Source organism: Lepisosteus platostomus, chromosome 24, assembly GCF_059453375.1.
Source record: "Lepisosteus platostomus isolate fLepPlt1 chromosome 24, fLepPlt1.hap1, whole genome shotgun sequence".
Lineage (NCBI taxonomy): Eukaryota > Metazoa > Chordata > Actinopteri > Semionotiformes > Lepisosteidae > Lepisosteus > Lepisosteus platostomus.
This window is the reverse complement of record NC_142634.1, coordinates 16,760,978-16,773,242: the sequence shown is the minus strand read 5'-3', so window position 1 is coordinate 16,773,242 and position 12,265 is coordinate 16,760,978. Positions and strand designations below refer to the sequence as shown.

The 12,265-nt window shown below is 45.3% G+C and overlaps 1 protein-coding gene across 2 annotated transcripts in view; it reads left to right on the top strand.

Annotated features, from left to right (window-relative positions):
- The window catches only part of osbp2b (oxysterol binding protein 2b), a 95,230-nt gene that overhangs the window by 16,538 nt on the left and 66,427 nt on the right, over positions 1 to 12,265 (top strand). The window contains exon 1 of one of the 2 annotated variants that reach the window (XM_088618322.1): positions 10,703 to 10,736. The exons of the other annotated variant lie outside the window; for it this stretch is intronic. Coding sequence (XP_088474448.1) covers positions 10,718 to 10,736 — 19 coding nt within the window. The 5' untranslated portion in view covers positions 10,703 to 10,717. Of the gene's footprint in view, positions 1 to 10,702; positions 10,737 to 12,265 lie in introns of those variants that run through there. 2 annotated transcript variants of the gene reach the window in all.

Genomic DNA, 12,265 nt, shown 5'->3' with positions numbered 1-12,265 from the left:
TTCTTTGTGTGCTGTTCAGCCAGGGGTGGGTTGGTTTTTGTGCCATCAGTGATTTTGTAATGTAAACAACCATGAGGGTTGTTTAAGAGTTCACTGTCAGCTCCCCATCACCTGCCTCCTAGTGTATTTGGTATGTGTTGTGTTTGCCTGCTGGGACCCCAGTACCCCTGTGTACTCCAGGCTAGGCTAAGAAGAACCTCCTGGAATTGATATTCTAGGAGAAATGAGCATAGCAACAGCCTCGTGTTCCTCCAAACCATCATTTATATGTCTTAATTGAAGAAATAAACATGTTAGGAGGACTAGATTCAATCATCTACAACAGAGACCTACTCTATGTGTCTGCAAGGAGCTGGCAACATTGAAAAGTTGATGTCTTTGTCACAGACACATTTGCAGATGGGAAGGTTTCAGTGCTTCTCTCTCTGAGCCACACTGAAGGTCCCGGGGGCCACTGATGTGTTAGAATCAGGGAGCCCCTGGCTGTCTTGTGTGACTAGCAGCCGGACCCAGCGTCACAATGGCAGAGCCAGCCCACAGTGTCAGAACAATGTCTCTCATGGCTGATTTGTGATGCTTTCTTTAAATTATAATCACTTCTTAAAGCCCATGGATATATTTTTCTCATAGTTTAAAATGTAAGAACTTGGCAAACATCCAGAAGTTTACTAAAAATGACCCAGTTTTAGACTTCTGGTGCTGTGGGCCTTAATCACCACACAGACTCGGGGCCCTGGGTCTCTGCCGTCCCCCGGAGACCCTGCACTGCCTGGACACCAGACTTGTCCACTGCTAGAGTCTCCCCGTCTCTATTGGGAAGCAGATTCTCACTATGACCTCCAAGCTGTGGGACTTTTTCCATTCTTTCCAGGAGAACTTTTCCGGGGAGAACCTGGAATGTTTTCTTCTCTACTGCCCCCTCCACTAAGTACTGTGCTCTTCTGTAGATGTCCGTCATCATGATTTTAGGAACTGCGGAGGTGTGCAGGGGAGACATGGTGGCAGGTGCTCCGGTTCCCTCCCACAGTCCAAAGACATGCTGGGAGGTTGATTGGCTTCTGGGAAACTTGGCTCCGGTGTGTGAGTGTGTGTCTGTGTGTCTGTCTGCCCTGTGATGGACTGGCGTCCTGCCCAGGGTCCACTGCTTGTGTCCATTGCTTGCCGGCGTCCCCAGCGACTCTGAATGAAGCAGTCAGGGATGGATGGATGAATCCCTTAATAATCCTGTATCTAAAGCTTCCTACTCTTCCCTTGAAATCCCTGACGCGAGAGAGGCCGAGCCTCGTGCCTCGTGCTCGAGCTGTGGTGCAGCGTGTGCCGGGCCCGGGCGGGAAGCGAGCAGGGTCGAGGGAAGAGCTTCCTGCTTCCCGTGCCACGCAGGCAGAAGGCGCGGCTGGTTGTCATGGAGAGCGGCGCCTCTGAGGAGAGCGGGGCTGAGGGCGCCATGTTACCATGGTGACTGCAGGAGATGCATCACACTGGGAAGTACGTGTGGGTCACACTGCAGACTCGGAAAGGTAATCCTGAGCACGGATTAAAACGGGCAGGGCGGACTGTCTTTTGTTTCCTCTTATAGCTTTCCTTATGTGGGTTTGCAGAGGACTCCGAGTAGAGCGCTACAAAAGATCACACGTATACTGGAAATCCATCCCTCCCAGTGCTATTTTCTGGTCCTGTGGGGAGTGGACTCCGGGTGTGGCAGGGCCGTTCCCTGCCTGAAACTGTGGTTGAGCCATGTTATTCAGGGAAAATGACCAGAGCCGAACTTCAAGTCGGTCAGCATGCGTAGGCTGCAGTAGGAACAGGTAAAGGTTTATTCCTGGCTGAAAGGAGAGTAAGACAGACGCAGCGTTTCGGCTGTTTCAGGTGTCACACCCTTGGTTATGTAAACAGGATAAGATACAATTCTGTTTGTACTTTGCATTAGATCCTCTGTTTCTGTAATTATTTTAAATACTTTACATCTATGAATGCAGTGTGTTGAGTTGCAGTACCACACTGAAACAGAAGGAGCCTCGTGATCAATCCGGGTTACAGAGAAAACAGCACATGAATACATGCAGCCTTTCTTCTCGCTTGATCCCACTATAACTCCCTGGGATCATTATTTCCTGACCTCTCTTTCTACTTTAAGTCCTGACTTGCTTTCAAGCAGAAAATGTGCTAATACTTTAATTAGTACTTTAATCAATTAGCCAGCCGTGAGGAAACGCAACATATTCCAGTTCTACAGTATAACTGGAATGAAAACTCTGATCTTCATCAGGTCAGGTGATTGTGTGTGTGTGTGTGTGTGTGTGTGTGTGTGTGTGTGTGTTTGTCATGACAAATTTTCAATTTGATAGCCACTGTCATTCATCAACTGTGACTTTTATTTCCAATTTTTGCAGATCGAGCTCCCAGCACATCACCATAAGTGGCAGCCTCTAGTGCTGTCTTCTCTGCTCAGCTCAGCTCTGAAGTTCCCTGCTGGTTACGCTTTTCTATGGGCAAACTGCATCATCTGTCACATACAGTACATGAGTTTCTCATGGGTTTCCTCTGGGTGCTCTGGTTTCTCCTCACAGTCCAAAGACATGCTGGTGGGTTCACTGGCTTCTGGGAAAACTGGCCCTGGGGTGTGAGTGAGTCTGTGTCAGTCTGCCCTGCGATGGACGGCTGTCCCGTCCAGGGTGTACCCTGCCGTGTGCCCGTTGCTGTTGGGATAGAATCAGGCTCCCCCATGACCCTGAATTGGTAGCTGTTAGGAGATGGATGGATATTTTTTTAATCGTTAACCACTTTAATTGTAGAAACTTTGGTAACTTTTGAATGACTGGATGATGTTACAAATTGGTGTGATAAAAACCATGTAGCCAAAATAAAAAGAGACATAGACATGCCAGGACCAAGGTTACAAAGCTCTTCCTGTCAGCTCTCAAAGTAGAAATAATGTGTAAATGAAGGGTGTGTAAAATGTAGGCAGTTATGCAAATTGCTTTGTTTAAAGCAGGGGCAATTACCTTGTTGACAGATGCTATCCTGTACACTACTACGAAGGCTCATTAAGCTGCAGAGTAATCACAGTTGAATTGGACTGCAATTGCCATTTAATGTTTTAAAATGTATTTAAAAAATGCATTTTTTCAAATTAGTGGGAGGCAATTACCAAAAGTAAGTAGTAGTGTAATTTTAAGTCCTGTTATGAATCTTTTGCATCATATTACATTCAGACAAATCACAAAAGTATTTAACTTTAAATATGTAAGGTCAAGTGATATAAAAATATACATGAATGACAGTCAAAGTATGTTAAGCAAGGTAAAAATGTAGGGGATAAAACATATAATTTCTTTTTAGTAATAATAGTCACGTGATCAATTAAACTACGCTCCTTGCTGGTGAAATAGCAACTCATCTTAGACACAAAAATACATATTCAGTGATATTAAACATAGAAAACTAGGCTCCAGTATTAAAAAAATATAGTTGTGTACTGTCCTGAAGTTTAAATCCCAAATCAATCAACTCAGGTTCCTGTTTTTTATTCGTGTTGCACTGTTTTACTGTTTAGGATCAGCGTTTGTCAGACTGTAGCACTGAATCACAGGAGTGGTATCTCAACTGTAATGCAGTTTGCCCCAGTAACACCTTGACCCATAGGGTCCAGTTGCAAATGCATCATTTTGGAATCATTCTGAACCCCTGGAGCTGGTACTGTCGCTCATCATTAGTCTTAACATGTAGGTGAATCAACAAAACGTGAAACCTGAAAACATAATGGTGTAATAGAGGTGTGAAGTACTTTGTGTTCTCATCACTTTGGTCAAAATCTTCATATATAGACAGAAGACATATATAGACAAAGAAAAATATAGCCAGAAGGGTCCTATAATGAGCAGAAGTTAAGTCTAAGCATCTTCAGTGTTTTTTTTTTCTTGTAAAAGAAATGCACTAGGAGACGTGTGTTTTGGACCTGCTTAAAAAAAAAAAGTCAAAATGAACCAGTGCTGTCAGATGATTTTTGTTCTTAAATAGTTTGTCTCGGGCTTTTAGGATTTATTTCAAAATTCTCCTGTCAGTGTTGATATAGCAAGTCTATTTTTTGTAAGTCCCTGAATAACCAAGGTTAGAAGATCAGCAGGCTTTCTGTTTCCAGTCGAGTAGCTGTTATCTTATCCCTCTGTAGTCCTAATGTAAGTTTCAAGGCCCTTGTTTCTCTTCATTTCTGTTAATCTTTCTGAGGTTGGAGAGAGTTAATGCTCTCTTCCGTAGTACAGTACATAGGCAAAGTAAGCTCTGAGAGCTGTAAGTCCTGTTCTTTTCCGAATAAGATTCTTCTTCACAATCCTGATTCCTGCTGTTGTCTTTTCTGGGCTGTGACAGACTCCTTGCATGCCCACAGCAAGGTGGTGCTATGTGACTCCTAATAGCTCCTGCTTCTCGCTATGTAGTGATTTATCAACCGAGTTCACTGGTTTCTCTCCTGTGGAATTCCGGGAATAGTTTGTGTTACCTGGAATTTCCTGGAACTTAATGTCTTCCCGGTCAGGTACAGTAGGTTCTGTGCAACTTGAACCAGATTTTTCGGCTTCGATCTGTTTCCTTTAAACCTGCAGTGATGAGTCAGAAAGGTTACAGTACAGTGTGGTAACGCTGATTGGAGTGAAGTAGGAGTGAAGAGATTATGGGGTAGGGAGCACCGAGGAAGGCCTGGAAACGTGCAAGCTTGGTTTGCAGGCAGCCAGTAATTGCAGACAAAAAAGTTCATGGAGAGTCATTCCAAAATGCACACGAGCAGAGTGTGTGGGATTTGCAGAAAGCCCACACTGACACCGCTGAACCCGTTAATTACAATAGGCCTGTATTAAATATGCTGTAAAGTGAAGACACTCAGCATCAGGCCTTGCAATGTCTTGAAAAAATGCCGCAAACGTGGTGGAAAAACAATGGAAATGATTATTTATGGAGTAATTTAAAAGCCATAGAAAGGATCTAAGCACCATCACACAGTTCCAAAAGCCATTGGTACCGAAGATCCTCTTCTCTGTTCTGCATTCTCACATGCGGTCTCCTTCAGAGGAGCTTGTGCTGGGTGAGGAACAGTAATGTGCTGCAGCAGTGGGGAAGACTGGAAAGCAGAAGCAGGCCAAGGGGAAGACCAGACTGCCAACGGGTCACGCACTATGCCATGAAGGTGTGACGATGAGGACGTTTTTTCTATCGAATTGGTCTGATTCATCAATCATTTCAGAGCGTGATCTTATGAAAAGCGGTGTCTCATTTGAATGAGGGCCCTTTTGCCGAAAGGGGAGTGTGCCAGTGTTGCCCAGGGCAGATAATTGCAATGGTGCCTTGCTGCCAGTATTGCTTCTTATGCCTCATGCCTCTTAATCATCTTAGAGAATACTTTTCACTTATTGTTGCTGAAAAAGTAGAATCCTAATAAGTAGGATCATGCAGATCCATTTAGTTACAGTGGGCAAAAAAACGAATTTAGGTAAGAAGGCATAATTCTAAAAAGAAAATCTCTTTTGGTTGTGCAACATTGATATTCCATGCTGTTTAACTCCACAATATAGGTGTCAACCCCATTGGATCACTGCCTGCATTCTCTGAGCCTGAGCTCAAGAGAGGTCGTTCTGACCTGAAATAGCAGATGTCTTTCAAGACCTCTCTTTCTTTCTAACTCGGGAAGGACATTGTGATGCAGCAGCTATTCATTTGACACAGCCAGCAACTGTGAGCTTTTGAACTACAGATAAAAAGCATTTAGGCTCACTTTTGCTTAATGCATGACTAGGCCAACAGGACAGAGGCGTTCTGAGGAACCAACGATAAAAACTGCACAATAAAAATGATCCGTTTTTTCTGAAAGACTGTTGTGCTCCTTGACCTTCTTTCATGTAATTTGTTTTGGAATGTGCTTTTTCTTCGTTTAATGTTTAATTTCTGTATATCCAATTAAAAATGGGAGTTTCTAGGAAGATGCAGTAGATTGCCTAGGTACACAGCTCGGCCGTACGCGAGGTGCAGTGTACACAAGCCGCGCTGTTTGTGAGGAGGAAGTTTGCATTGAGGCGCAGAAGCGTGCTGCTCCGTGAGCTCCCCCAGGGCGGTGTCTGTGTGTCGGGCAGGGTGTCGAGGGTCGGCTTTGCTCCAGGCTGCTGTAGGAGACGCAGACGCAGAGAGGGCAGACGTCTGTGTGGGAGGCTTCGGGTGACTGCCCCCGTGACGGGCCTTGTGAGCACGTCCACCGAGTGCCTGAATTGAAGTGAACGTTGCAAAGCTCGTTCTCCCGCCCGTCCCGCAGCTGTCTCCCTGTGCTGCGACATCTGGATCGCGGATGTGGCGTGCCTGGTGGATCTTCTCAGATTCACCTTGTTCTACACTCGTTTTATTTACTGCTCTGCTTCCGATGTGGGTGCCCGCGGCCGTGCCTCTGCTCTGGCGCCTGTCCGTGGTGCTGAACTGCCGAGGCCCGCTGGGCCGGGCGGAGAGCGGGGGGACTGATTGCCGCTGCCTGCAGTGGCCGAGAGGGATTTGCTTCATCGCGTCTCTTCCCTCTCTCTCTCTCTCTCTCATTCGCCATCTCTCACCCTCCCTCCTCCCTCTCCTTCTCCCTCGCTCTCCCGTTCCCTCCCTCCCCGTCTCTGGAAGCCCTGTGCTGTTTACACTGAAAGCAGTCACAGCTTAGGAAGGCTGAGTCCGTAATCAAGTGACCTTTCTTAGCTTTTCACTAACCGGCTCGGAGAGAACATTCTGGGCTTCTGAACAGTCAGGACTGAGTGAGCACGGAAATCACAGGGGCTGCTGGTGCCAGGCAGGACCTTTCCTCTCCTTTTGTCTGTAAGTAAGCCTTTCATTCAACTCTGGAGTGGTCGTGCAGGGCAGGGAGGTACTATGCTGTGCCTGGGCAGCTCGGTGTGCTGTGGAGTTCAGGCAGTGTCTGACACTACAGACTGAAGGACCTCAGTACATCTGCCTCCGTCCGAGCAGCCTGGGGTGTGTGGCCCCAGGAGCAGCTGGTGTGTAAGCCCAAGAGTGTCTACGAGGAGCGTAAGGTAGATGTCAGGCTGTTTTTTTATGTGTTCATACTGATACGAGATTCACAAAGGTAAAGGGGTTTTTAGATCTTCAAGCACAGAATTGAAATTGCATTACGATTTCCAAGTTAAGTAAAAGGTGTCTTTTTATTCGGTTACAAAACGACACGGCAGTTAGAATGGGGGCTGTGGGAAAGGACTTTTACACGACGGAAAAGCTCTCCTGTGAGGGGTGAGCGCGCTGGTGTGTCTGCTGGTGTACTTTTCGTCAAGACACTGTTGCAATTCTCCAGTGACTTATCGCTTGGGAACTTGCAGCGTGTTTGTGTCCGAGGCAGTAATTGGTAACAAAAGCTGAATCTAGGAAAGGACCCAAGAGCTGGAAATGAAAAAAAAACAAATAGCTTGGAGAGAGTCACTGCGTTTCTCAGCTCATTGATTTTGAATAAATATTCTGGGTGATGTGCCTTCCCCCCGTCCCCACGCCCACCCCTTTCCTACCATCGCAGTTAGCAGAAGTGGATTTGGGAATCCAGGCTCTTAATGAGTTTCCTCTGCCGTTGATGAGTAAGCAGCTCTGCCCCTTGCCTTGTTAGCGATGCCAGAGACGAGCTCAGTAACTCCGCTGGAAGAAGACAATGTGCCTAAACTTCATTGGCCACCTCTGTCTCCGGCCTCATCAGAATGCCTTAGCGTTCTCCGGCAGCAGGCAAGGTCAGAGCGGAGCGGGCCGGGACCGCCGCTGTCGGGGGCAGGCGAAAGGCGGCTGCAGCCGAGCGCAGAGGGGGCTGCTTGTCATTCTGCACGGCTGAAAAGGGGGACTTGTTTTCTGCCGATACATCTGCTTGACTCGGAGGCTTTGCTTTCTAACAGCTGGAGCTGGAATAAGGAGGCCAGTGAGGAAGAGCAGCTGGCAGAGCAGTCTTTAGGAAAGAGTATCATGATGTGGGAGGAGCTGGGGCTGCTGTTCTGGGTTCTGCCTGGCATTCCTGTTCCTACCTCAAAAGCAGATCACTGGTTTTGGCCTGGATCTTTGCTCAAAATGGCATCGCATCTATAGTTTAGATTGTCTCGTGCAGCTGATGATTGAATCATGATTACCCCACGGTGTGTTCAAAGTAAAGCTACTCTAAAATAAAAACCACCATCCTGCAGATTCTGCAGGCTCGCAATCTGTTACTTAATGGCATGTATCCAATTAATCAAGGAGCTGGGTTATGTACAGTAGTTGAAAGCCTGAGTTGGAAATCAGAAAACTGTGCATTGCTGGAGAGAGGGAATTCAAGCCTTTCGAGTTTGAGGAGAGGAGTGACGGGTTAAGGATGAGAACATGTAGAGCTCTTGGTTATGCTGGACTAATCTAGTTTAGAGATCATGTGTTTTGATCATGTGTTCAACCTTGAACTTGAATACTCTGAACACTTCATTTTGTTGTCTTTGCAAAAAATACTGGTTCAGGGATAAAATTGTTAAGTTGTTGGAATTTGAAACTTAGCAGAAGAGTATATGGTGCACATCCGTGCAACCTAAAATCTATTGAACCTGTTTAATGTGTGGCTGGTATTATTCCTGTGGTAAAAGCTTGCTTCATTCATTTAAAAAGAGGAGTAGATGCTTGGAACTGCACCCCCTAGTGGCCAGTAATATTTAACCCAGGGCTTTACCAGAATATCTGCTTTGAACAGAGGAACCTGGCAGTACAGCTGCCTTGCAGCTCTGGTGCCCTCAGTCCAGTTCCTGGGGTGCTGTCTGTGTGGAGTTTGTATGCTTTCTTTTTGTTCACCAGGGTTTTCTCCATGTACTCCAGTTAACTTCCAGTCCAAAGACGTACTGGGAGGTTAATTGGCTTCTAGTGTGAGTGTGTGTGTCTGTGTTCTTGTTGCCCTGTGATGGACTGGTGTCCCGTCCAGGGTGTAGCCTGATTTGCACCAGCTGCTTGCTGGGATAGGCTCTGGCTCCTCCACAGCCCCATACTGGATCAAGCAGATGGAAAATGGGTGGATTCTGATCATCAGTCCACTGGTGCAGAAGTGTTGTTGGAATACTGGACAATTATGCTTTGTTTGGGATGTTGCTCACTTTGACAAGACAGATGTTGGGTTTGTTCACCATGGAATGTGAATAGGGAACCTAGACAGGCAACAAACCTCACATGATGAGCTTTTACTGTAAGTGCGAGTGTTGCTCAGGTTGTCTTTCTGTTCTATTCTTTTTGTGTCCTACCGTACATCTCCCAGATGGACAGGTAGTTGTGCATGCAGAAATTGAAGAAGTCAGCATAAAAGGTGCTTGCACTCGCAGCTTGCACTAACGACTGCTATTGACGATACAGAAATGGAGCAGTAATTTATTCTGCATCTTAAGTCTAGCACTTTCCCCTGTGCTCCATAGCAGGACAGCTTGTGCCTGCAGCGGGACACGGTGAAAGGTACGTTTCAGCTCTTATTTCGGAGTGTCCTAGGAGACTTTCTAGTCCTTAATGTAATCTAACTGGTATCTGCATACATTTGTGACTAGGTCATTTTTTTTCAACTTAACTTTATTTAGTGGTTTGGATATTTTTTACGTTCTTCTTAGAAGTGTTATCTGCTGTAGAGCCTTGTACGAGGAAGCCTTTCTGCAGGGTACAAGCCTTGATTCACAGCTGCAAACCTGTCTTGCCAAATAAATGGATTTCTGCTGATGTGTTACTGAATATTGCACATGATCTCTGTTGCTTTTGATTAGACATGTTGTTTCAAGTGTACGGGATTAAGCTGGCATGCTAATGTAATAAATCAAGAACACGGCAAGGATTGTTCCAGATGTTTCCAAGAACTGTCCTAATTTGTTTTATTTTTTTGTCAGGGCAAGAGCCACAGATTTACAGACAGCAGTGCAGAACACTGATATCTTATTTGTGTAAAACGAAGGTGTTTTGTGTTATTGACCATTATAGACACATTTTCAGTAAAGGTGTCTGTCTACTAAAGGTAGAGTAAAGGTACAGTAAAGGCTTTACTGTCTACAGTAAAGGTGTCTACTAATGTGTGAAAAATAAAGAAAAAAGCCATTAAAGTCAGTGCTTTCCTAAAGCTGTAATTATTATTATAACACAAAACTGTTGCAGAAGATTTCACTTGTGTAAGTGGTAACATTACATCACTACAATGGCCGGCAGAAAATAAAAAAAGTTTGAGAGGGGTTATTCCGAATTGTTTTAAATTGTGTATTTGGGCTGGACTGGGACAAATCAGCTCGTGAAATGAGAACAGCTGCCAGTCCCAAGTACCTGCTGTGAGTCTGTGGTCGTCGTCTGAACACTGAATAAGCTGCAGCGCCATTTCATCAGCATTCCACTGAGGTCTTCTCTGTGATGACAAGGGGAGTGTTGCTCACAGGAAAGTTTTAATCTCATGTTCCCTGGATTGGGCTGATCTTTCACCATGATACTGCTACTCGCTCTGCACAAATTGGATTGCTGTAAAATCCTGGGCTTTAGGCTTATCTGATAGCCTGTCGTCTGTAGCACTTAGCCTGGGGATTAGTACACAGACACATTCTGCGTAAAGGATGTTGCCCATTGCCAAAGTCACAGAATGCTTGGGGCTGCACAGAAGGTTTATATGCAGTCCCATTTCATACTGCAAGAGTTATCAGGTCCGTGACTGCATAAATTAAAACTCTGGAAGATTCATTGCGATTGGCTGGTGATGCTAGGACACAGTGAGGGTAAGTCTAAAGCTTGTTGAGGATAGGTTTTATGGACTCATTGTTACCCATTCAGGAATAATTTTAACAGCGCTCTTTTATTTAATTAATCTTTTTGATTGTCATTAGATGGTGCCATTATCAAATCTCCTATAATTAAGTGGTAAAGAATGAATTTGGGCTGAAGAAGCTGTTTCTGGCATATCTGTTACCCTGTAGGTTATGAGCATTTCTGCAGCGAGAAGCAAACATTTTCTGAAACAACTTCATATACTGTACTGTACATACTAAAATACCTCAAATAGAAGTTAGAAAAAGCCATTTCCACTTGTGCATTGTTTTTTTTTTAACTTGGGCTCCTGCATTTCATTAGTGACGTACGTTCCCTGTTAGAATGTATCTAATGAGCAACGTTCCTCCAGAAAAGATGTTTAAAAGCGGGGAAGTCAGGTTGGGACGGTTCTGTATCACAATCAGTTTGAACCAGAACATCACAGATTACTATGCAATTCTGAAATAGTTCCCTTATCAAGATCTTACAGTGCAGATCCATTGCAAGAATGCTATAAAATGCTACTTCTCTAAGCTTGTGTATAGATTAATTTTCATGTTAGAGGAGAGGTCAGAATTCATATTTCAAAGAAAATCCCTTGAGATTTAAGCGATTTGAGCCCCTTCATATCCGCCCAGAGATGAGGAAAGGCGCCGGCTGCCAACAAGAGTGATGACGATGTGAGCTAGAGAAGAAGATGCAGAACACTGTATTGATAACAGCACTATCTGAGCCCTTCTTTCCATCCAGACCGAGACGACAGTCCTAGATTAGGTGGGAGGGAAGTTTTGGGATCTCTACTGCGGCTTATTTGCAGGAGCTGTTTCTGAGCAGGTATGAGACAGCAGTCTGTGGCTAGACAGAGTGGAAACATGTCTGGATAATTAGCAGAGAAGGGGGCTTGTCAGAACACAGTCTCTTCTCTGCTTTAACGACTATTAATGGGGAGGTTTTTTGGTCATCAGATTTAGAGCAGATGCACCTACAGCTCCGCCCATCTGCCTGCTATGTTGTCATTTTCCACCAAGCAGACAGGGACACTGGTGGAATTTGGCACTTGTGACCAGTGCTGGGGCTCAAAGGACAGGTGAGCCTGTGCGCCGGTCTCTCACATTGCACAGCCGCTGGACAGCGGCAGCTAGCGGGAAGGGAAATGTAGAGCAGTGAACATCTACGATCAAACTGGTCTTTCAGGTAGGCTGGATTTATCCTGGTCACGAGACTCAAATCCTCTGCTCTTGTGAAAGGTCCTGTGAAGTATTTAGTATTTAAACATGTACAGGACTTAATCCAGGCCTCTTTGCGATTCCTCTCCAGTTTCAGAAAGTCTGCGCTGCGCCTGTACAGTCTATAGCTCATGAGGGAGGAGTGGATAGGCAGATTGGAGCTTGCCACAGGGCATAGGCCATAGGGCAATAATGACACCTCATTATTTCACTTTTCTTACAGTCCTGGCACTGTGACATTTTCTAAACAAAATGTGATAATCAAGGAGACC